General features: G+C 44.1%; 1 protein-coding gene across 1 annotated transcript; it reads left to right on the forward strand.

Annotated features, from left to right (window-relative positions):
* Nucleotides 1-1010: 1010 nt before the first annotated feature.
* Nucleotides 1011-16939, forward strand: LOC126068750 (uncharacterized). The gene is made up of 3 exons (XM_049871460.1): nt 1011-1148; nt 14191-14247; nt 15230-16939. The coding sequence occupies exons 1-3, from the start codon at nt 1011-1013 to the stop codon at nt 16652-16654; spliced, it is 1620 nt and encodes a 539-aa protein (XP_049727417.1). The 3' UTR covers nt 16655-16939.
* The last annotated feature ends 9357 nt before the right edge of the window (nt 16940-26296 follow it).

Raw genomic sequence — 26296 nt, forward strand, 5'->3', positions numbered from 1 at the left:
CAGAGACCTACATCATCCTGAGACCAGAAGAACTAGATGGTGCCTGGCCACAACCGATGACTGCCCTGACAGGGAGCACAACAGAGAACCCCTGAGGGAGCAGGAGATCAGTGGGATGCAGACCCCAAATTCTCACAAAAAGACCATACTTAATGGTCTGACTGAGACTAGAGAAATCCTGGCGGTCATGATCCCCAAACCTTCTGTTGGCCCAGGACAGGAACCATTCCCTAAGACAACTCAGCAGACATGAAAGGGACTGGACAGTGGGTTGGAAAGAGATGCTGATGAAGAGTGAGCTATTTGTATCAGGTGGACACTTGAAACTGTGTTGGCATCTCCTGTCTGGAGGGGGGATGGGAGGATAGAGAGAGTTGGAAGCTGGCAAAATTGTCACGAAAGGAGAGACTGGAAGGGCTGACTCATTAGGGGGAGAGCAAGTGGGAGTACGGAGTAAGGTGTATATTAACTTATATGTGACAGTTTGACCTGATTTGTAAACGTTCACTTGAAGCTCAATAAAAGTTAATAAAAAAAGGAAATACAAAAGTGCATGGAACATAAATCTGCAGCATAAAACAAAAATACCTATACAGTGAACACCCAGCTTTTATGGCCCTTTTCCTCCCTTCCCCTATTAAAACAAACTCAGGAAATTATCTGAAAAAAAATGAAGTGTACAAAATGAGAACAGAACTTAAAGAATTGGAAAATTCTGTTGTACAATCTAAGGACACATTTCCTAGAATTTTTCAAGGACATGGCTACAGAATCTTTTGTTAAAAAGATTACGCCTGTGACTGGTGGATCTTACCAACTACCACAGCAGAAAACCCATCAGCTTAGACTGAAGGGCATAGGAAAAGGATGAAACAAGAGAACAATGTCTTCCTCTTGGAATTCTATGGGCAGGAAACAGGCCAAAGGAGTTACATCTGTTGTCCCCCAAGCTAAAAAAAAAGGGACCTTCCCTGGACAAGCTCAGAGACCAGAGAACTGCTGGAAGGAGCATGGGAAGCAGGGACTTCTCGGTTTCAAAAGGTGGGGCCACGGTCTCCTGGATCTCAAATGGTGTGGCCACAGCCTCCCAGGTTTCAAAGAGTTGGATCTTCACCAACTCAGTTCTGGAATGTGGGGCTTCCATTAAGGTATTCCAGAGGGATGGGGCCACCACCCAAACTGGAGGAGACGGGCTGCCATGCCCAAGGGGGAGAAGAACGGGAACTGCTGGGGCTGAGGAGGTGAGGTCTCCACTCGAATGGATTAGGAGAATGGGGCCACTAACTAAAGCCAAGGGAGTCAAGTTGCCATCCCAGAGGGCCTGGAAGGTGAAGCTGAAGTCTAGGGCCAAGGGGCCTCTACCCAGAATTCAGTGGGTGTGGTTAGCACCTAGATTCTGGAGGATGGAGTCATTGCCCAGATGATCTCAGAGAAGAAAGGATCATTTTCTAGTTGTGAGAGCTAATGTAATTTGTTTTACTGGGTTTTGGACTTGCTTGGTGTTTGTTATCTCTTCTTCCTGTCCAGTGGCTCCCAGTGGAAATGGAAATGTCTACTTGTGCTTGTCCCACCATTGTACTTTGGGAATGGAAATCTTGTGCTTTAGATTTTGCAGGTTCACAGATGAAGAGGAATTTTGCCCTGGGATGAAATATGCATAAAGTCTCATCCATATTTGATTTAGATGATTAAGAAGATGAGATTTGGGACTCGAAGTTGATTTAGGACTTTTGAGATGATGTGATGGGGTGAATGTATTTTGCATGCCGCAAGGACACGAATTTTTAGGGGGCAAGGGTGGAATGTTATGGATTGAACTGTGTCCCCCCAATATATGTGTTATAGATTTTCTATTCCTGTTGTTATAATCCCATTTGGAATAATAACCAGGTTGCCTTTGTTATGTTAATGAGAATCAGTGTAGGGTGTGTCTGAAATCAATCTCTTTTGAGATATAAAAGGGATTAAACAAGCAAGCCAGAGAAGCAGAAATGGGGAAAGAGAGATGCCAAGCCACATGAATATTACTGAGAAGCAGAAGCCAAAGACACAAGGACCTTCCTCCAGAGTCGACAGAGACAGAAAGCCCTCCCTTAGAGCCTGCACCCTCAAATCAGACTTCTAGCCTCCTAAACTGTGAGAAAATAAATATCTATTTGTTAAAGCCACCCATTTGTGGCATTTCTGTTATAGCAGTACTAGATAACTAAAAACAAAAATCAAATCCATTGTCATCGAGTTGATTCTGACTTATGATGACTCCTTGTGCTACAGAGTAGAACTGCTCCATAGGTTTTTCTTGTTTGTAGTTTTTACCAAAGTAGATTTCCAGACCTTTTTTCTGCTTTGCCTCTCGGTGTGTTTGAAGAGCCAACCTTTATGTTAGTAGTTAAACACAAAACCTTTTGTGCCACGCAGGAACTCTAGATGGTTTAGGGCTTCTTTAATAGCCACATGAGTAATTAAAGGGAGCAAGGAAGTTCTATAATGTGTGTGTGTGTGTGTGCTTCCTTGGGAAATAATGTCTAGGTGTCAGTGTCAACAGGAGCCTGGTTAGGACTGGCTAGGGCTTCCCGTCTACTGGAACGCTCAGCAAAGTGGTATTGTGATTGAACCATATCAATTTTCATTAATAATTGACACCCCTCATATAAAGTACTCCAATTGGTAAAGGCATGCTCGTGACTGACTGTGACAATGGGGTGGGCTGTATTCCATGCTATGAACATCCAGCGGAGCAAGGTAAAACCTGGGAGACATGCCCATGAATGATGGGGTGGGTGAATATCGTACCCCTGTTTCCATGAGTCTAGTGAAGCCAATAATAAACCATGAGATATGACAACCAATTCGTCCACCTTGGCAGAAGTTAACATTAATCCAGAGACAGTATTGTATAGGCACAAGATTCCACTCCTTTCAAACAAAACTTTCATCTGCAAATTGCGTAAAATGTTTCAATACACTTTGATTTTCAATCACGTCAAAGCTTGTACCTCTGTTCAAGTCTTCTTCCCTGTTCTTTACCCATCTCTTCGTGGTAAGCTTCTGTATTAGGTTCCTATGGGTGCTGTAACAAATCACCACAATCCTAGTGGTTTTAAAAAGAGAAATGTACTTGTATCATGGGTCTGCAGGTCAGAGTTCCAAGATCAGTTTCGCCATGACAAAATGATAGTTTCTACAGGGCTGCACTCCCTCTGCAGGCACTAGGGGAGAATCCATTCCTTTCCTCTTCCAGTTTCCTGTGGCAGCTGGAATTCCTTGGCTTTGGCTGCATCACTTCAGTCTCTGTCTCTGTGGTCGCATTACCTTCTCTTCTTCAGTCTGAAATCTCCCTCTGCCTACCTCTTATAAGTACACTTGTGATTTCATTTAGGGTACACCCGGATAATCCAGGATAAATTCCCCATCTCAAGATCCTTAAATTAATCACATATGTAAAGCATTTGCCACATAAGGTAACATTTAAGGATTCCAGGAATTAAAATGTGTTCATCTTGGGAGTGCATTATACATCCTACCACAGCTTCCTCCTTCAGGGACTACCAATCAATATTATAAAGGTTAAGGAAATCCTCCACAGTTGTTTCTTTTTCGGTTTTAGAGGCTCTGGGCCTAAGTCAAGAGCAAAGTAGCTTTTTTAGCATGTGGATATGTTGAAGCACTTAAGAGGACCCATATTTTCTGCTGGTCTGTTTTACAAACAAGAAATAGGGTCATGGTGTCCACTGGGTTCAGGTGATGTCGGGGTAAGGCATTCAAGGCCCCTTTTAATAAGCATTTTTGCCACAGAGCATGATAGGTATTTCCCCTGTAAGTCTGAGAATCAGGTTTTTTGCTGTGACAGAGGAATGGGCAGTAGCAGCAGAGTTATTTAAGGGTAGTGGTGAGTTTGAGGTACTGTAGTGGCTTGTGTGTTGGTCACTCATCATGTACAGGTTTCAGCAGAGCTTCCAGACTAAGACAAACTAAGAGTAAGGGCCTGGTGATGTACTTCAGAAAATCAGCCAATGAAAATGGAACGGACAACAACAGAATATTGCCCAATATAGTGCTGGAAGATGAGCCCCTCAGGTTGGACGGCTCTCAAAATATGACTGGGGAAGGCTGCACCCTCAAAGTAGAGTTGGCCTTAATGACATAGATGGAGTAAAGCCTTCGGGGCCTTCATTTGTTGGTGTGGAGTGACTCAAGATTAGAAGTAACAGTTGCAAATAACTATCGGTAATCAAAATGTGGAAAGTATGAAGTACCAGTCAAGGAAAATTGGAAATTGTCAAAAGTGAAATGGAACACTTGAAGATCGACATCCTAGGCATTCATGGGCTGAAGTAGACCGGAATTGGCCATTTCAAACCCAACAATCACATGGTCCACTATACCAAGGATTATAAATTGATGAGACACAGTGTTGCATTCACCATTATAAAGAACATTTTGTGATCTCTCCTGAAAAACAGTGCTGGCAGTGATAGGTTAATATCCATAAGCTTACAAGGAAGAACAATTAATATGACCATTGCTCAATTTTATGCACCAACCGTGAATGCCAAAGATGAAGAAATTGAAGATTTTTGCTACCTGCTGCAGTCTGAAATTGACTGACTGAACAATCAAGATGCATTGAAAATTACTGGCGATTGGAATGCATAAGTTGGAAACAAAGTGGAAGGATCAGTAATTCGTAAATACAGCTTTGGTAACAGAAACAACGGTGGGGATGGTATGATAGAATCCTGCAACACCACCGACTTATTCATTGGGAATACTTTTTTAAATAATGCAGTCGATGACTATACACTTGATTACACAGGAATAAAAGAGATTACATCTGTAGAACGAGATGATGGAAAAGCTCAATATTACCAGTCAAGACAAAGCCAGGGGCCGATGGCTGTGCAACATACAATCAATTGCTCATGTGCGAGTTCAAGTTGAAGCTGAAGAAAACCAAAGCAAGTCCATGGGAGTTAAAGTATGACCTTGAATATCTTCCTCCTGAGTTCTGAGGCCATTTTAGAAATAGATTTGGCACACTGAACCCTAATGACCAAAGATCAGAAGAGCTGTGGGAAGACATCAAGGACATCATACATGAAGGAAGTGAAAGTCAGAAGGACAGAAGGAAGAGACCAACCATAATGGATGTCAGAAGAGACTCTGAAACTTGTTCTTAAGTGCAGAACAGCTGAAGTGAACGGAAGAAATGATGAAGTAAAAAAGCTGAGCAGAAGATTTCAAAGGGTGGCTTCAGAAGGCAAGGAAAAGTATTATGACGAAATGTGCAAAGACCTAGAGTTAGAAAGCCAAAAGGGAAGAACACAATCAGCACTTCTTGAGCTGAGAGAATTGAAGAGAAAATAATTCAAGCCTTGTTTTTTCTGAGTTGCATTACTGAATGATTCTATGGGCAAAAAGTTAAATGACACAGGAAGCGTCAAAGGAAGATGGAAGGAATACACGGAGTCACTGTACCAAAAAGAAGTGGTCAACGTTCTTCCATTTCAGGAAATAGGATATGATCAAGAACTCCTGGGATTAAGGGAAGAATTTCAAGCTTCACTGAAGGTGTTGGTGAAAATCAAGGCTCCAGGAATTGACTGAATGCCAACTGACATGCTTCAACAAGTGGATGCAAGGTTGAAAGTGCTTACTCATTTATGTCAAGAAATTTGGAAGGCAGCTATCTTGCCAACCGACTGGAAGAAATCTGTATTTGTGCCCATTCCAAAGGGAGGCAATGAAACAGAGTGCAGAAATTATCAAATAATATCATTAATATTACATGCTAGCAAAAATTTGCAGAAGATAATTAAAAAACAACTGATGCCGTACATCAACAAGGAACTGCCAGAAGTTCAAGCCAGACTCAGAAGTGGATGTGAAATGAAGGATATTGTTGCTGTTGTTAGTTGGATCTTGGTTGTAAGCAGACACTACAATAGAGTTGCTTAATTGTGTTTTATTGACTACGCGAAGGCATTCAACTGCGTGGATCATAAGAAATTATAGATTGCAATATGAAGAATGAGTATTCCAGAACATTTAATTGTGCTCATGCAGAACCTGTACATGGATCGAGAGGCAGTCGGTCGGAGAGAAGAAGAAGATACTGTGACAGGGTTCAAGACATCAGTGTTGGAGAAAGTCTTATTAACAACCTGCAATATGCAGATGGCACAGCCTAGCTTGCTGAAAAAGAAGATGGCTTGAAGCACTTACTGATGAATGTCAAAGAGGACAACCTTCAGTATGGACTACACCTAAACGTGAAGAAAATAAAAATCTTCACAACTGGACCAATAAACAACATCATGATAAATGAAGAAGAAATTGAAGGTGTTGATGACTTCATCCTACTTGGATCAACAGTCAATGTCCCTGGAAGCAGAAGGCAAGAAATCAAATGATGTACTGCTCTGGGTGAATCTGCTGCAAGAGACCTATTTAAAGTCTTTGAATTTCTTACTCTGGGAAGAAGTAAAGCCAGAATACTCCTTAGAAGACAGGATGGTGAGGCTTCGACTCATTTATTTTGGACATGTCATCAGGAGGGACCAATCCCTGGAGAAGGACATCATACTTGGTAAAGTAGAGGGTCAACGAAAAAGAGGAAGACCCTCAATGAAATGGACTGAAACAGTGTTGCCACAACGGGCTCAAACATAATTACTACTGTGAGGATGGCACAGGACAGGGCAGTGTTTCATTCTGTTACACACAGGGTCACTATGAGTCCTAACAACAGCAACAGCAAATCACACACTTTTAAATAGCACTTCTTCGATCAACGAAAAAATAAAAAGAGAAATTAGAAAATATTTGTAACTGAAAGTGAAAAGAGAACATGTCAATATTTGTTTGATATCCCTAAAGCCATACTTAGGAGGACATTGATAGCACTAAATGCCTATGTTAGAAAAGAAGAAAGCACTTCCGGTTTCATCTCTGACTTGTGCAAAGCTAGGAAGTCATAGCTCCCATCCTTGCAATAAGAAAAAAAGCTGAACAAACTAAAAATCAGTGACTTTTCATGCATTCACCTGATAATAGTGAACCACCCCCTCAAAATCTGAAGAGACAGACAAATACAGATAATCACAGTTGAGATCTGCTTATGTTTACCTGGAGCAGAAGCAGCTGGAGCCAGGAACTGGTAAGGGACACTTAAATGGTAATTTTGATGAACTGCTGGAGGATGACTGTGGCTAGAATGAGAGTGAGAAACTCCTGGGGGCTACAGTCTTAGGAGGAACCCCTTACTTTCATGGACTTAACCTCAGGAATGCCACCAGGGTCTCAAGGTGTAGAGACAAGAAAGACCCCCATCATGGCTCTGGCAAGGGCATGAAAAAAGTAATCATTTTGAAATACACCCAGACCTTGTCCAGAGGAATGGCCCCCCCTCCAGAGGGAAAGACTTTACTAGAGCCTTATCCCACCTAGAAGAAGAGGGAATTACCCAACTCCAGGCCTCTCTGATCTTCCTGTCTCACCCAAGAGGGCTGGAGGAGGGGAACTTAGAAACATCTTTGAAGGTCACGACCCAGAGACACAGGCCCACTAAAAGACTGAGATTTAATCATAAGTATATGGAACATTTCCCCTCCCCGACACCTTGTCACCACATCAACGGCTCCAGTACACCAGTGGACTACAGCTGAAAGAGCTGCAAGACAAACACTATCTGACAAGGAGTTCTTAGGGAAACCCAAGACAACAGGGGAGACTAAAAAGGGCACTAGAGGAATTTGAAGTCCCTGCCTCTAGCAGCTCGAGCAAACATCAAACACTGTCCAACCCCTAGCTAGATTAACACAGAAGCTCACACTCAATGCCTTTCACCTCACTGTTGTCACCTGATACATCATGTTGGCTTTCGACAAAAAAGTATGAGGCATAACATTTATTTCCAGTCGTGAAGATGACTGTATTGTGAAGTTTGTTTTGTTCATACAATGTTTTAAGGATTTTCAATATAATCCAATGTGAAGGAAAAAAATATGAAACATGCTAAAAGGCAAGAAAAACACACAGTCTAAAGAGAGAAAGCAAGCATCAGAACCAGACTCAGATATGACACACAGATTTTTGAAGTATCAGACAGAGATTTTAAAATAACTATTTTTTTTATGATTAATATGTTGAGATCTAAGGGAAAAAGTAGACAGCAAGCAAGCACAGATGTGCAATGTAAGCAGAGAGATGGAAACTCTAATAAGCAATCAAAAATAAATGCTAGAACTTGCTGGCCTGACAGAGACTGGAGAAACCCTGAGAGTATGGCCCCCGGACACACTTTCGGCTCAGTAATGAAGTCACTCCTGAGGTTCACCCTTCAGCCAAAGACTGCACAGGCCCATAAAACAAAATGAGACTAAAGGGGCACACCAGCCCAAAGGCAAGGACTGGAAGGCAGGAGGGAACAGGAAAGCTGGTAATAGGGAACCCAATTCAAGAAGGGAGAGTGTTGACATGCTGTGGGGTTGTTAACCAATGTCATAAAACAATACGTGTACTAACTGTTTAACGAGAAACTAGTTTGTTCTGTAAACCTTCTTCTAAAGTACAATAAAAAAAATAAATAAAAGGCTAGCATCTAAAGAAAAAAAGGTAAGAGAAATAAAGAGTACCTTTAATGGGCTCATCAATAGACTGGGCACAGTCAATGAAATAATCAGAGTTAGAATATATGTCCATAGAGAGTTTGCAAAATGAAATGCTCAGAGGAAAAAAAGAATAAAAAACAAACAACAAGAACAACAAAACCAGAACAGAAGATCCAAGATCTTTAGGACACACTCAGAAGATCAGAATCTCTGCGGATTGACACCAAGCTCCTGGTTAGAGAAAATTCAGGAAGAAAAGACACTGGGTCTTCTAAAACCAGCTGCGTAAGGACATCCTCAGGACAGAGGAAAATGAGACTAACAAGGAGTCCCACGTATTGGCCATTGAATGCATGTCAGGCACTCTGATAGACATTTACCACACATTATTATTTTTCATCCTTATAAATATCCCATTGTATAGATGAGGACTTGAAATCTAAGAAGAAAAAAAAAAGAAAGAAAGAAAAAATAAAAGTAAAAAAGGTAAAGCAACTTGACCAAGATATCAAAGCTTGTAAGTCACAGCCTGGGGTATATCTGTAGGTAAATTATTATAAGATCACGTCTGCAAACTGTTTAAGATTATGACAAACAAGGGTGTAACTTAAATCTTTAAGCATACATTGGAAGGTGAATTAGTCCCCAGAAAGAAAAAAAAAGCTTAAACGCTGAATAAAAATCATCAGAGCAGTCCTTTGTTGTTGGTTCCTAAGCAGGGTTAGGGCAAGACTATTTGTTATAAAGGATATTCCTATAACTTTAACACAGTTTCTGAAATTCAAACTTGAAGCACATACTGAGGCTCAGAGTGGTTAAGTGTTTTGCTCTGGAATTCTGCCTACAAGTCATTTTGGCTCCAAGGCCCACCTTCTTTTATTTCCACCAAGCAAGGCCCAGGAATTTAGGAAAAATGCAAGAACTACTAGGAGTATAAGCTTCTTTCTTTCTCACGACCATTCCTGGGCCCAAATATGACTAATTATGATCCCTTAGAGACAAAGAGCAAGGGGTCATAGAAATCCTTCACTTCAGGGAAGGGGTGAGGGAGCAGAGAGAGAAAAAGAAATTAGAGAGAGACACCCAAGATCTGCTTGTCTCCTCCCTATATAATCACACACAGAAGTGACCTAGGTATGTGCTTCTGGGGAGGGAGCGATAGAATGCTAGTGCAGCGGGCTCCAAAGGGATCACCAGCTGTATTTTGTATTGTTTTTTCACCCCAAAAACTAAACATCTGAAACAAAAATGGGACAAAATGTTATTTTTTTTTCATTTGTGTGATCTGTACATGGGTGTGTTTTCTGTGACTTGATATACTTTTCTATATTTTTAAAAAACTTGTTCGTAATTTAAAAAGATAAAGAAAGAAGGTTTCAGGCAAGTGGAAGCCCTCAGGAAGGATCCTGCTTGAACTCTGGGGTTGTCAAAATATTCTAAGGCCCATGTTGTCCAAGGTCTAGAGAAGGAGAAGTGGGTGAGGGGAAGATGCCAGAAGCCAGATCATGCAGCTCATTATATGTAAGTCATGTTGAGGACTTTGCACTTTATTCAAAGTGAAATGAGGAGTCAGTATGGGATATTAAGTAGGGGAGGAAAAGGATGTAATTCATCTTTTGGAACGGTCAGCCTGGCTACTGGAAGGAGAAGGGAATGGTGGGAATTCCCGAGACAAAACGGTGCACGCCAGTGGAGTTACAGAGGTTCAGGAGGTGTTTTGGAGGTAGAGGTGACGGGACTTGCTGAAGGGTGTGATGGTGACCAGAGGAACATGTGGAAGAGGAAAGAAATAAGGGTGACTCTCCAATTTTATTTCACTTGAACACCTGGATGGATGGTGGTGCTATTCACTGAGATGGGGAAGATTGTGGGAAAAGAAAAGTTGGGGTGGGGAATAGGGGTGAGGAGTAAAGATCAGGAGCTCAGTTTTTGCCATTTAAGGATGAAATGCCTGAGACATCCAAATACCCTAAGCGTCCTCCCTACAGCTATGCCAAGGAGAAATTCTTGGGAAGAGGGTTCTTTATGTCGATCTCTGTTTTCATTATTTTGATTTACTTTTGCATGTAGTGTTGATCTGCCCCTCTCCTCATTGGTACCCCCATCACCTACCTTCTTTCATTTTTTCTACTCTTTTCCCCTACTCTCTGAACCACATACCCACTCCTCTGTATTTCTCCCTTCTGATAGGAAGAGGTGGGTTGGGCCATATGAAATGGTAGATCAGAGGCTGCTCCAAACACCCTTTGAATATCTCCATATTTGAACCTATCTCTTTTCAAAGCTTCACCGAGAAGTGAACAGAAAGAGAGGTCCAAATCCCAGCTCACGAAGTCTTTGCTGTCCTGTTTTAAGCCAACTCCCACGCACATGCAAAGCCTTAGAGAGAAGTCAGTTTTAGGGCTGACCCTTCTTCACTGTCCAGTCTTTCTCAATCTTTTGCTGGCTTCTCCTCCTCAACCCAACTTCTGAACAGTGGAGTGTCTCAGGAGATAGCCCCGAACCTTCTTTCTCTGACTACTATCTCTCCTTAAGTGATCCCACCTAATCTCATGGGTTTAAATACTGTCTGGGTCCTGTTGTCTCCGTAATTCTGTTTCTCCAGCCTACATGGTTGACAAATGGATTCAGAAACTTAGCATGTGCAAATATGAGCTCTTGACACTCACTCCCAGCCATCTTTCCCCCTTCTCCAAACTTACCAGGTACACCCTCATTATTGCCTATCACAATACTTAACACCTCCATGATCAAGACATGCAAGAAAATACTCCTGTAGTAGTAGTTCATTCCTTCCGTTTGTTCACCGGCTGCCTTCAGTCCATGGTCAAGTGCAGGCTTTTCTACTGCCAAGGTATAATGTGAATCTATGCACTATCCTCAAAATGGCCCAGCCTCTGTCATCTCTCAACTGGACTATGGCAAGAGACTCCTAACTGGTCTCCTTACTTTCCTTTTTGCCTTGCCCATGTGCAATATTTTCCACACAGAGCGGACAGAGACAAATGATTAAATATGAATTACATCATGGCACTGCCCTGATTCAATCCTCTCTCTGGCTCTCCATGGCACTTTGGATAAAAACCAAACTTCTCGTCATGGCCCCCGCTCACCACTACACCTTCTTCTACACCCTGTATCCCTTCATCCAGTGGGCTCCAGTCACGCTGCCATCCGTTCTGTCTCTCCAGCACCCCAAGCTCTTTTCTGCCACAGGAACAGGGGAATTCTGCTAGGCAGGTGCTTCCCCTAGTTCCTTAAGCAGCTGACTGCTTATCATTGTCCTCAGAAAGGCCTTCCTTGAGCTTCATAGCTCCAGCTTTGCCACTTCTCTTGGATTCTAGGTAATATCTACCACGTCACCTTGTTCATTTCCTTGAAAGTGTTTATAGCAACTCTTGTTTTTATGTTTTCTGAGGTTTTTATTGTCTGTCTCCCCTACTAGAAAACGTGCTCCTGAGCGCAGGGACTCTCTGGCTGAAAGAGTGCACCCTGGCACATAGTAGGCCGTCCCTAAACTCTTGTTCAACCCTTGAATGGATGAAATAAATAGCACTTCCTCTCACAAGAAAAGGACTTCTCCCTCCCTCCAATGAAGCTCCACAGGGCTCTTGAGTTTTGCCTCTATCACAGCATGTAGTAGTCAGAAAACTTTCAACTGCAGATGGTAGAAACTGACCATGAACTAAAAAGAAAAAAAAGAGGATAATGGGGGCTCCATGGAGGCCTCTGAGAGGAGTCTTGGAGAGGATTCCCCAGCTGCTGTCGTTTTCACTTTAGCAGCCTTGTTCCTGTTGCTGGATCCCTGTAGGGATTGCCTGGGAATTGTCTTCAGGTTTGGCATTCTTGGAGATTCGCTGGGCCATAGCATGACTTCCCTGAACCTATTTGTCCTGTCATTTCACTGATTTCTGCTGGCTCTGTGGATTGGAAACCAAAGCCGGAGAAAGAGATCTTGTTGAGTCCTGGTCCTTGAATTGCTCTCCTCTGCCATTTCTGCCTCTTAGCAATGTGGCTGAGAAGCTCTTCTCATCGTTTTCACGTTCTGTACTCCTCAGCAATCGTGGCTTCCCCCTTGGCCTCTGCCTCCTCAGGTCCCTCTTGGACAACCACCTGGACTAGTGATGCACATATGGTCTTCCCCCTACATGCTGGCAACCTAGGTGCCCAGGAGATGGCTCCTTACAGTGACGGCAATCATCACCTTGGTCAGGCAGGGCCTGTACGGCAGGCATCTCCTAGGTTTCTCCCCTTGCCTTTGCTGCAGCTAGCGCCGTCTAGGGGCAGACAGCTGGATTTTGCAAGCTGGCAAAGTGCTTATCTGTGTGTCTTGTTCTCAGCCATCTTGGGCTGGTCTCCAGACAGCGATGGGGAAGATCTTGCTGCATCGTACCCCATGGTGACTCGGTCCATTCCTCATGTTCATGGTTGTTCTGTCCTGTTGGCCCAGGTGTAGCCTACGCCGCCATCACAGAAAACAGTTTCTGTTATCCAAAGAGGGTGGAAGGGCAGAGAGGTGGAGGGGGAGGAGAGAATATGTGCTGGGCAGATGAAATTCCACGGCCACCATAGTCCAATCTCATAGCCCTTATAGCCCTCTGCTGGCATTTCTGTTACTTGTATGGGCAGCCTGAGCCTTAGTGGACTGGAGACGTCCTGAGGGAAGGCACTACGGGCTGGACTTTTTTTTTCTTTTTTAATCTGACCCCATAGCCCACAGTTCAATGCCTGGCCCGTGGTAAGTGTGAGACACCTATTTATGGAAGGAAAGGAGGGACAGAGAGAAGAAGGGTTGTTCTGACATTTTTGCAACTGGTTACATCTGATTTTCTTCCTCTTGTTCTATCAGCTCCATCTCAATGTTGCGTGCACGTGTGTGCATGTGTGCATTTATGTGTATTGATGTTTAATATGTACTCTTTCTAAAGTTCTGGTCATATTGCTTCCATCCTTGAACACGCTGAGTGGTTCCCGTGACTTTGAGTCTAGAATCCAGGCACCTTAGCTTGCCTCACAGGGCCCGGCACCTTCCAGCCCCATCTCCTACTATATGCCCTTGGGGACCATGAGCTCTTCCACACCAGACTATTAGGCACGACCAGAAGTGACCATGGCTGTACTGTTATGCCACAGGGCCTTGGCACAAACTGATCCCTCTGCCTGGAATGCCTTTCCTCCTGCCCTGACATGGGGAACTGCTACTCATCTTTCAGAACCTTCCTCGGGGGTTCTCTCTTCTGCACATCATCACCTGATTCCCCTTTCTGTAGGAAGTGGGGCTCTAGTCCCTGTTACACTCTGCTCTAATGGTTGCTTGCTTGTCTATCTCCTCAGCATTTGGCCCTGTGTGGCCTCTCTGCCCCCACAACACATACTGCTCAAGTCTTCTCATCCTGCCCTGCACATCAACACACCAACACCCAATGCTCAGCACATTGCTTGTCCCTTAACCCCAGAGCCTAGTACTCGATAAACCTCCCATAAATTTCCGCTGGTGAACTGAGCCCAGGCATCTCATTCTAGAGAGTAATTTCAGGTTTTGTTTTTGTTGAACATGCTTGTGCATCTCTTGGTTCAGGTTGGAGGCCTCAGCACCTTGAGGGCAGATCCAAGAATAAACAAGTGCCTGTTCCAGGTGAGGTTCTGTGCCCGGTCTTTGGTTTGGCTTTCCTCATCTTATCATTGAGGACAGCACTAAGAACAGGGCGTTCTTGATTCCCCACTTCCCGATGAATGTTTTGAGGCTGCGAGGGGCTGGTGGCTGGGGATATGTGGAGCCCCAGGTCTCTAGTCCGGCCATACTCTGTTGCAGAGGCAGGGTTTCCAGCCCAGGTTGTCTGTTTCACCAAGGCAAGCTCAAAACCAGTCTATGTCCTCCTGTCTCTCCGAACCTCTCTATCCATAGAACCAGCACAGTCTCAATAACTACTTGTGGCATGGCTTTTTGAATGAATAAAAATAAAAAACGTTGCCATCGAGGTCCAGTTGCTTCCAAGCCACGGCATCCCCTGTGTTACAGAGTAGAACTGAGCTCCGCAGGGTTTTCTTGGCTGTAATCCTTACAGAAGCACATCATCAGGCCTTTCTTCTGCGGCACAGCTGGGTGGGTTCCAATCACCAACCTTTTGGTTATTAGTCAAGTACCAACCTTTTGTGTCACCCAGAGACCTTTCTGAAAGAATGCATGGTTTTTATTCTGTCTTTTGTAAGTGCTACAACGGAGGTAAAGAGCTGGAAGGAGGGGAGGGGTCTCTGAGAAAATGGGTCAGCAGGCTGCATGGGGAGCTTGGGAAGCTCAGAAGAGAAGTTGTTTTCTTGGTGATGGCGATGTTGGGGAGTGCGTGTACATTGAGAGGAGGAGCACGCCTGAATATGAGAAAACTATTCTTCTTAGCTTTGTTGGGGCCGGGCAAGCGTATTCTCAATGCTGCCTCACCCTCTCTTGCAATGGTACTTATTAATTTAAACGTTCCGTAGGGGAGGAGGGATAAACTCCCCTACATCTAACCAGTATTCCCTCTGTCCACAGTGGAGCCCTTTTCTTGGCTCTCTCTTCATGAATATCCAGGAGACCTTGAGCGGCTGAGCCTCACACCCCCGCTCCCCCACCACCACAGCCTCCCGCCCCTTCCAGCCGCTCCAGACCTCCAGGCCCCGCCGCCCCGCAGCAGCCACAGGGGGAACCAAAGAGACAGAAGCCTTTCCAGCTGCCCGGACCACAGACGCCAACACCCCCAACCCCCCATCACACGCCGTCCGCCCGCGCCCCGCACGCTGGCTCACGACCAAGCGGCGGCGGCAGCAGCAGGCTGCAGCGACTCGGACCAACGCGCTCCCGGCAGTGCTCGCCATCCCAGGTGACTTGGGCTCGCCAGCTCTGCTGGCCCCGGGTCCTCCGCCCCGGCTCCCGCTCGCGCCCACGCCGGGTTCCTGCGCCCACTCGCCCTCCCCCGCCTCTCTGCCCCCCAGCTCGCAGAAAGGGAGGTCGCGGCAGCGGCCCGGCGGCAACGGCGACCGTGGCGACGGCGGCGACCGTGGCGGCGGCGGTGGCGGCAGCGGCTGCAGCGGAGGCTGCGGCGGCGACTGTGGCTGAGGCGGTGGCGGAGGCCTCAGTGGCTGAGGCGGAAGCGGAGGTGGAGGCCGAGGCTCCGGTAGAGGAGGCAGCGGCGGAGGCCACCCTGGAGGAGGCGGCGGCCGCGTTGGCGGGGGAGGAGGCGGAGGCCTCCCTGGTGGCAGCGGCGGTGGCAGAGGCCAGGGCGGCTGAAGCCGCCGCTGCAGCAAGGGCTGCGTTGTCCCCCTCGGTAGAGACGGATGCGGATACGCATTTGGATGCAGATGCCGAGGTGGCGGCTGCACTAGCGGCGGAGGAGGAAGCGGCCATCAAAGCAAGTATGGGTATCTACACCAAGAGGATCATCAGCGCCAGCCCCGACCCCCCCACGGCCTCGCTGTATGTGGGCGACCTGCACCCGGAGGTGACCGAGGCAATGCTGTACGAGAAGTTCAGCCCGGCCGGGCGCATCCTCTCCATCCGCATTTGCAGGGACAAGATCACCCGCCGCTCCCTGGGCTATGCGTATGTTAACTACCAGCAACCGGTGGACGCCAAGCGGGCCTTGGAGACCCTGAACTTTGATGTCATCAAGGGCAGGCCAGTGCGCATCATGTGGTCCCAGCGAGACCCCTCGCTCCGCAAGAGCGGGGTGGGCAACGTCTTCATCAAGAACCTGGGCAAGACCATCGACAACAAAGCGCTGTACAACATCTTCTCAACGTTTGGCAACATCCTCTCCTGCAAAGTGGCCTGCGATGAAAAGGGGCCCAAGGGCTACGGGTTCGTGCACTTCCAGGAGCAGGAGTCGGCTGAGCGGGCCATAGACGTGATGAACGGCATGTTTCTGAACTACCGCAAAATTTTCGTTGGGAGATTCAAGTCGCATAAAGAAAGAGAGGCCGAAAGGGGAGCCTGGGCCAGACAGTCCACGAGTGCTGACGTCAAGGATTTCGATGAAGACACCGATGAGGAAGCCACCTTGCGATGAAGACATCCCAGGAGACAGGGAGCAGGCCAGCAGAGCCAAACCCTGGCTCCCACCGGGTTTACAACTCCCCTCCTGTACCTTCTTCTCCCTCTCTTCCTAGCCCCTCTCTGCTCAGCTCCTCTTTGTTCTGCCCCTCACTGCCCCTCTCCTCTAGTCTCCTCTCTTCCTGACCCCGCCCCACCCCACTCCTCTCTACTCCTCTCTGCTCAACTCTGCCCTGCTTCTCTCAGCTCCTATTCTCTCTTCCCCACCCACCTTGTTGCCTCTGTGCCCCCTCCTCACCTCTCAGCCCTGCTCCTCTCAGCTCCGCTCAGCCCAGCCCCACCCCACCCCACCCATCTCAGGTCGGCTCTGCAGCTCTCTCTCTGCCCCTCCCCATTCTCCCCTCCCCATCGCCCATTGTGAATAATCTTGCTAAATCATTGCCGTTTGATAGTTTACAGGCTGCCTCTTGTCCTTGTGGTTTGGTTTAAAAGCAATTTCTTTCTCTCTTTGTTTATTGCGCAGGTGGTACAATTTCATGGTAGAAACATCTCAAAGGAGAAGGAAATCAGATGAGGGAAAAACCAAGACAGCAATTGCTCCCCTTGCTCCTACTACCCAGAGACAACCACTTTTACCTTTTTGGTGTTTTTCTGGGCTCTCTTCTCTCCTTCTCTCTTCCTTCCTCACCCCCATCCCACCCTCCCTTTTAACACACTACTATAGAATGGTTCATGTGTGTGGTGTTTCTTAATTTGCTTTTTCAGAAACTAAAACCAAACAAAAATAAGTCAATTGAACTTCTTTCCATGTTATTCAACAGGCTTCCAAAACGTCATCTTCAGTGCCTGCAGTGTGCTCCAGTTTATCCATGAACCTTAAATTTTCTGTTAATATTTTCCACTTTGTTGAACATTCATGTGGTGCCTAGTTCTTTCCCTGTGTTTAAAACCAACACAGCATACTCTGATGAGTGAATACTTCCTTGTCAAGCCAAATCTTTGCTAGCAACCCCAGGTGATCGGATGGTCTCCACTGTGGACAGCACATATGAACATTTTAAGGACTTTTCCTGTATGTTGCCAAATAGCGCCCTCCATAACATTGCACTGATTTTCACTCATGCCAGCCAGAGCAACTAGTTAAAAAAAAAGTATGTCCATTGAAACTGCATAATTTCCTCGTTCCTGTAATTGATGTTTGTGTGTTTGTGTGTGCATGTGCGTGTGCGTGGGCCTGCAAATGGTATTTCACTGCCCTTGGTTTTTTTGCTGGATTTAAACACTGTTTATCTCCCCACTCCCTGCCCTCCTCCTCACTGTCAGAAAGATAATTCAGCTTCATTGCAGGAAAAAACGCAAAGCAGACAAGTCAACCAAGGAAAATTAATGTCACCAGTAGTCAATGCTGATGGCCACCAATACCTTCATCTGTACCTGTCCAGTATTTTCCAAGAACTACCTGAAATGTTTTTGTCTGTACTTCTCCAGCATTTTCTTATGCACATGTCATATATGTGTATTATAATGTACATACCGTTTTTATATCTGCTTTTTCACACGTAAGTGTGTGTATAAATATGTGTACATATATATATTATACACACATTCCACTTCATGTCATTAAAGATACCTTAAAAATATATTGTCTGGCTGTTAATATTTCAGTGTATTGATGTCTAGATAGAGGGAGATTTTATAGATATATAGGTGCATATATGTATATATATGACTTCCTAATTTTTTAATTTTTTAATAGCACCTATTTATCTTTTTAAGGTACACAAATATTTTGAAAGGGCCCTGATACTTAGATAATTTTCGCACTTGACATTACAGTCATTTCTGCACTTTCGCACTATTTTCAGGGAAAAGGAGCTTTCTTGTTTTTATTTATTTTAACCATTTATTTTTATACAAATTGTGCATAATTATAATAGAAAATATTTCACAAAATTGTAGCTGTAAGAAAAGAAAATCGAAATCCTATTACCACTCCTAATGCCACTACTTCATAAAATACATATTTAATAAATATATATACGTATACTTTTTTTTTTATACGCCTTTATGTCTGTAATACAATATGCATTGCTTCATTGGGGAATAGTTTTACTTACTATAACAGTTCTTGATAATCATCTTTCTAAATCATTAGATAGGCCCCTATAATCCTGTTGTTACATAAGATACCATCTCATATGAATACACTCTTAAGTTCTGCAAATAAGTCCCTTAGGGTATGTGTAAAATGGTTCCGATTTTTTCATGGTAAGATTAATTTTATGATGAACACATCTATAGCTTAATATCTATGAATATATTGTTGCTTTTTATGTCTTACTAGTAGAATTTTAGAGTTGTAGATATGAACACGTCAAATATTTTCCCTGATCTGTGTAAAATGGTAGTAGGAGTAGTATCAAATCAGTACTCTGAGGAGAAAAACACGTTCCTTGGTATGAAGCATCTTCTGTTCTGGTTGGAACTTTGAGTATCATCATTCATAAGCAAAGTCCAGTCCAGGGCAAGCCATCAAATTGCAGCAATTTACACCAACTCACAATGTCAAACGTCTCGCTCTCTCTTTGCCCTATAGTGTGGGCCAGGACGTCTTATCCTCATTCAGTCAAGGTCAGCTCATATTCATCCCCACTCCGTAGGGGTCAACCCATCCATAGCCACTGTGGCTAGGTCAATGGGTACCAGCCATAGGCTTGGGAGTCCTCACAACTCCCTGCACTTCAGACCAGCCAACCCCTTCTCTCTCTCCCTCATTCCCAGCCACCGAGGGCTAAGTGAACGAGTGCCAAAGGAACATATCCAAACCCAGTCCTTCCCTTCATTGTTGTATCTACCTCACTTCCACTCATCTTGTGGGCCCAGGTGGTTATCTCAAGTGAGCATACCAAGCTATGTACTTCCCAGCCCCCATTAATTTCCAGTCCCGGAAGAGGGTTCTTCTGATTGGCGCTGACATGTCCTATTCAACACACCCTTCAGATTCCATGAGGCTGTGCTCCACATGAACATGCTTTTACTGTTCATTTGCCAAGCAGCTCTTTGGTCAACTGAGCCTTCAGTCACTGTGGTACTCTCAAATGAAAATCTCCTAGTCTCACAGGCTTTTGGCATAAGCTTCCATTTACTATTTCCTCTTTTGGCATATCTAATCAAGTATTTCTTGAAGGGTAGAGTTACATGCACTCTGTTTTTCAACAGTACCCAATATTCATTTCCATATTATACATTCAGGTCTGTTTTTCAGCACCATGTAAGGAAAACATTCCTTCAGTCAATTATAGTACATTCAGATAAACACACAACCTTTTTAAATACTCCAGATTAATCTGTTTTCCACCCTCTGACTAGCTTACCCATTTGTAAGCATATGGCGCTAGGTTTCTGGCCAGGTTGAACCAGCAGACCATGGTCCTCTTTCAATCATCTTGCTTAACCTGCTGGGCTTTCACCCCAACCATCTTTCCCATCCACTGCTGCAGCTTAACATCTCTCACTTTCCTTTTAGCCACTACAGATATCAAAAACCAAAATAACCACTCAAGAATCAAAAGTTTCTCATCCCGTGCCCATTCATCTTTTCTCCTCCAAAACCCCATGTTTCCATGAGTCAGGAGCCATTGCAACAAATCCCACTTCTGACACCAGCTGTAAAATGGTAGCAGGAGTAGTAGTAGCATCAGAACCTGTCTAAATTCAGGGGGAATAATGACCATCAAGGCCAGCCCAAGGCTGATCCCTGTGAAGTGGAAATCAGACATACTTACACTCTCCAACCCCTTCACCAATTCTGACCCCAGCCATCCATCCCACAGCACTCACCACTTCTATTTTTGATAATCTGTTGCAATGGTCACACAAAACTACAGATTGTACTTACAGTTAACTGGCTTATTAAGCAAGTAATAGGGCACAACTTGGGATCTGGATCAACAGGCTATAACTCGGAATCAGGATGAGGAAGCATGTAGGCAAAGTCTCCCTTCTTCAGTGCAGAACAGCTCTCTCAGCTCCTCTCAAACATGCAAGCCTTCTCTTAGACCCATTAGGACAGGCCTCCTCTCAGCCCCCTGAGAATAGGCTCCACTCAGCCCCCTCAAGACAGGCCCCTCTCAGTCCCCTCACAACAGACTCTTTTCTGCCCCCTCTGGACACGCTCCTCTTAGCCCTATTGTCTGTTGCCACAGGCTCTGCCTCTGGGCCCCTTCTGGGCCTCTTGCTGTCTTCAGTGTTACAGCCCTTGACTCGTGTCATAGCTCTTTTGGGAGGTTCCTTGCCTTCTCTTTTTCTTCTTCTATCTTCCTTCTGCTTCTTCCTATATCTTCTCTTCCCACTTCTTTCTGTCTGCCAAACCACTATGGCTGACTGCTTATATACACAACTCCTGGTCAATTTCAAGGCATGGTAACTCCAGTGGGGGCTACAAACTGACCAATCCCCTTTTGGTAGGCCACAGACACTTCATTTACTTAGTAGGCTATAGACACTTCATTTGCATAGCCCATAGCCATTTTATTTGCATACCCTATGGGCCAATCCTTGCAAGATGCATGCCAATCACAGGGCAGACTGCAACCCAGGGCCAGGCAGAAAGTATCAAACCATCCTTGTTTAGAGTTTACCCAGGAAATGTCAACCAACCTGGACAAAAGTAACAAAGCCTCTGGGGTAGAAAACTCTGGCAAAGGTGACTCCTCAGGGCTTAGGGAGGAAATATCTCAAGCTGTTTTTCCAAAGAACCTAGGCAAAAGGGCATATAAAAGAAATCATTTATCCACAGTCTCTTGTGAAATGAGTCTCTCAAAATTTATATCCACCATCAGTGTAAAAAATTGCACATTTCCCTACCCATCTTCTTAAATTGGTGAAACTATTTCTAAGTTTTGTGAAATTGAAATGGCTTGTACATTTTTCCTTATTACTTCATTTTTACAAGTGCATTTTCTAAAAAAAAATTATAAAGCACATTAAAATATATAAGAATCTGGAGGCGGAGCTAACATGACTCTACAGACAGAAGCACCATGCCGTCCCTCTGCAGCAAAGACCTGAAAAACTAAGTAAAACACATACAAATGTCAATCACGGAACCCTAAGTAACAAATGAAGGAACACAGAACTCAATCAAGCACTGAATGGAATAAGAAGCTGACAGAGAACGGAGAACGAGGAGAGCTATGGAGCAGAGGTCCCATACCAGCTAACGCGGCCAGATTCACTATCTTGGGCTACAGCCACCAAAGACTGTAGACAGGGAGTATGGGAAGGCAAATCCACGGAGCTCCCAGCAGGAGACAGAGCACCCAGTAACCAGGGATACTTGCTTTCCCACCCTGATCCTTCTTTCCACTACGTGTTCTCAGTTGCTTGCCAATGGGCCAGAGTTGATCAGCCAGAGAGACACTAACTCACTGCTGCCAGGGACCACCCCACCCCAACCAGCCAGCCTCTTTGGTGCCATTTTTGTTTGTTTGTTTTTGGTTTGTATTTTTGTGTGTTTGATTTTTGATATTTTTTTACTCTTTTTTTGTTGTTGTTGCATCTCTCCGTCTCCCTTCCTTCCTTTTCTTTCTCCTGCCCAGCTAGCCTCATATGCCAACCCCTCCCCTTCTTGACGGGCTGAGATTTTTTGGTTTGTTTACTTTGTTCTTTTTTGGTTTATTTATTTATTTCTTTCATTGTTTTTTAGGCTTTTTTGTTGCTTCTCTTTCTCTCTCCTCTCCTTCCTTTTCTTTATCTTGCCCAGCTACCTGTGTTTCATCCCCTCCACCTTCTTGGTAGGCTGTGATTTTTTGGTTTGTTTGCATCATACTTCTTTTTTTCTGTTTCTTCTCTCTCTCTCCTTTCCTTTCTCCTGCTCACTCAGCCCTGTGCACCACCCCCACCTCTTCTGGAGGGGCCGAGCTGCATAGATCTGTTGGAGAGTCACTCAGCGCTGCCTCCCCAGGTCTACACTGCCATCACTGACTGGCTCTCTCAATGCTATTTTATTTATTGTTTGTTTGTTTGTTTTAGTTTTACTTTTTTTTCTTCTTTTTTTTTAATTAACTTTTATTGAGCTTCAAGTGAACGTTTACAAATCAAGTCAGACTGTCACATATAAGTTTATATACACCTTACTCCGTTCTCCCACTTGCTCTCCCCCTAATGAGTCAGCCCTTCCAGTCTCTCCTTTCGTGACAATTTTGCCAGCTTCCAACTCTCTCTATCCTCCCATCCCCCCTCCAGACAGGAGATGCCAACACAGTCTCAAGTGTCCACCTGATATCATTAGCTCACTCTTCATCAGCATCTCTCTCCTACCCACTGCCCAGTCCCTTTCATGACTGCTGAGTTGTCTTGTGGAATGGTTCCTGTTCTGGGCCAACAGAAGGTTTGGGGACCATGACCGCCGGGATTCCTCTAGTCTCAGCCAGACATTAAGTGTGGTCTTTTTGTGAAAATTTGGGGTCTGCATCCCACTGATCTCCTGCTCCCTCAGGGGTTCTCTGTTGTGCTCCCTGTCAGGGCAGTCATCGGTTGTAGCCGGGCACCATCTAGTTCTTCCGGTCTCAGGATGATGTAAGTCTCTAGTTCATGTGGCCCTTTCTGTCTCCTGGGCTCTTAGTTATCGTGTCACCTTGGTGTTTTTCATTCTCCTTTGCTCCAGGTGGGTTGAGACCAATTGATGCATCTTAGATGGCCGCTTGTTAGCATTTAAGACCCCAGACACCACATTTCAAAGTGGGATGCACAATGTTTTCATAATAGAATTATTTTGCCAATTGACTTAGAAGTCCCCTTAAGCCATAGTCCCCAAACCCCCGCCCTTGCTCCGCTGAACTTTGAAGTATTCAGTTTATCTCAGAAACTTCTTTGCTTTTGGTCCAGTCCAGTCCAGTTGAGCTGACCTTCCATGTATTGAGTATTGTCCTTCCCTTCACCTAAAGCAGTTCTTATCTACTAATTAATCAGTAAAAAACCCTCTCCCACCCTCCTCCCTCCCCCGCTCGTAACCACAAAAGTATGTGTTCTCAGTTTATACTATTTCTCAAGATCTTATAATAGTGATCTTATACAATATTTGTCCTTTTGCCTCTGACTCATTTCGCTCAGCATAATGCCTTCCAGGTTCCTCCATGTTATGAAATGTTTCACAGATTCGTCACTGTTCTTTATCAATGCGTAGTATTCCATTGTGTGAATATACCACAATTTATTTAACCATTCATCCGTTAATGGACACCTTGGTTGCTTCCAGCTTTTTGCTATTGTAAACAGAGCTGCAATAAACATGGGTGTGCATATATCTGTTTGTGTGAAGGCTCTTATTTCTCTAGGATATATTCCAAGGAGTGGGATTTCTGGGTTGTATGGTAGTTCTATTTCTAACTGTTTAAGATAATGCCAAATAGATTTCCAAAGTGGTTGTACCATTTTACATTCCCACCAGCAGTGTATAAGAGTTCCAATCTCTCCGCAGCCTCTCCAACATTTATTATTTTGTGTTTTTTGGATTAATGCCAGCCTTGTTAGAGTGAGATGGAATCTCATCGTAGTTTTAATTTGCATTTCTCTTAATGGCTAATGATCGAGAGCATTTTCTCATGTATCTGTTAGCTGCCTGAATATCTTCTTTAGTGAAGTGTGTGTTCATATCCTTTGCCCACTTTTTGATTGGGTTGTTTGTCTTTTTGTGGTTGAGTTTTGACAGAATCATGTAGATTTTAGAGATCAGGCGCTGGTCGGAGATATCATAGCTGCAAATTCTTTCCCAGTCTGTAGGTGGTCTTTTTACTCTTTTGGTGAAGTCTTTAGATGAGCATAGGTATTTGATTTTTAGGAGCTCCCAGTTATCTGGTTTCTCTTCATCATTTTTGGTAATGTTTTGTATTCTGTTTATGCCTTGTATTTTTTTTTTTTAATGCCTTGTATTAGGGCTCCTAAGGTTGTCCCTATTTTTTCTTCCATGATCTTTATCGTTTTAGTCTTTATGTTTAGGTCTTTGATCCACTTGGATTTAGTTTTTCTGCTTGGTGTGAGGTATGGGTCCTGTTTAACTTTTTTGCAAAGGGATATCCAGTTATGCCAGCACCATTTGTTAAAAAAAATTTCTTTTCCCCAATTAATTGACACTGGGCCCTTGTCAAATATCAGCTGCTCATATGTGGATGGATTTATATCTGGGTTCTCAATTCTGTTCCATTGGTCTATGTGTCTGTTGTACCAGTACCAGGCTGTTTTGACTACTGTGGCTGTATAATAGGTTCTGAAATCAGGTAGAGTGAGGCCTCCCACTTTCTTCTTCTTTTTCAGTAATGCTTTGCTTATCCGAGGCTTCTTTCCCTTCCATATGAAGTTGGGGATTTGTTTCTCTATCACATTAAAAAATGACATTGGAATTTGGATCGGAAGTGCATTGTATGTATAGATGGCTTTTGGTAGGATAGACATTTTTACTATGTTAAGTCTTCCTATCCATGAGCAAAGTATGTTTTTCCACTTAAGTATGTCCTTTTTAATTTCTTGTAGTAGTGCTTTGTAGTTTTCTTTGTATAGGTCTTTTACATCTTTGATAAGATTTATTCCTAAGTATTTTATCTTCTTAGGGGCTACTGTGAATGGTATTGATTTGGTGATTTCCTCTTCGATGTTCTTTTTGTTGATGTAGAGGAATCCAAGTGATTTTTGTATGTTTATCTTATAACCTGAGACTCTGCCAAACTCTTCTATTAGTTTCAGTAGTTTTCTGGTGGATTCGTTGGGGTTTTCTGTGTATAAGATCATGTCATCTGCGAATAGAGATAATTTTACTTCCTCTTCGCCAATCCGGATGCCCTTTTTTTTCTTTGTCAAGCCTAATTGCTCCGGCTAGGACTTCTAGCACAATGTTGAATAAGAGTGGTGATAAAGGGCATCCTTGTCTGGTTCCCGTTCTCAAGGGAAATGCTTTCAGGCTCTCTCCATTTAGAGTGATGTTGGCTGTTGGCTTTGTATAGATGCCCTTTATTATGTTGAGGAATTTTCCTTCAATTCCTATTTTGGTGAGAGTTTTTATCATAAATGAGTGTTGGACTTTGTCAAATGCCTTTTCTGCATCAATTGATAAGATCATGTGGTTTTTGTCTTTTGTTTTATTTATATGGTGGATTACATTAATGGTTTTTCTAATATTAAACCAGCCTTGCATATGAAACCAGCCTTGCATACCTGGTATAAATCCCACTTGGTCGTGGTGAATTATTTTTTTGATATGTTGTTGAATTCTATTGGCTAGAATTTTGTTGAGGATTTTTGCATCTATGCTCATGACGGATATAGGTCTGTAATTTTCTTTTTTTGTGATGTCTTTACCTGGTTTTGGTATCAGGGAGATGGTGGCTTCATAGAATGAGTTAGGTAGTATTCCATCATTTTTTATGCTTTGAAATACCTTTAGTAGTAGTGGTGTTAACTCTTCTCTGAAAGTTTGGTAGAACTCTGCAGTATAGCCATCCGGGCCAGGGTTTTTTTTTTTTGTTGGGAGTTTTTTGATTACCATTTCAATCTCCTTTTTGGTTATGGGTCTATTTAGTTGTTCTACTTCTGATTGTGTTAGTTTAGGTAGGTAGTGTTTTTCCAGGAATTCATCCATTTCTTCTAGGTTTGCAAATTTGTTAGA

Source organism: Elephas maximus, chromosome X (assembly GCF_024166365.1).
Source record: "Elephas maximus indicus isolate mEleMax1 chromosome X, mEleMax1 primary haplotype, whole genome shotgun sequence".
Classification (NCBI taxonomy): domain Eukaryota; kingdom Metazoa; phylum Chordata; class Mammalia; order Proboscidea; family Elephantidae; genus Elephas; species Elephas maximus.

Excerpts from the sequence above, each read along its gene's own strand:
- LOC126068750 (XM_049871460.1), top strand. The coding sequence starts at position 1,011 with ATGGGAAGCAGGGACTTCTCGGTTTCAAAAGGTGGGGCCACGGTCTCC. Across the intron at positions 1,149-14,190 it reads AATGTGGGGCTTCCATTAAG|GTTGGAGGCCTCAGCACCTT; the intron begins GTATTCCAGAGG and ends CTCTTGGTTCAG. Across the intron at positions 14,248-15,229 it reads TAAACAAGTGCCTGTTCCAG|CCTCCCGCCCCTTCCAGCCG; the intron begins GTGAGGTTCTGT and ends CCACCACCACAG.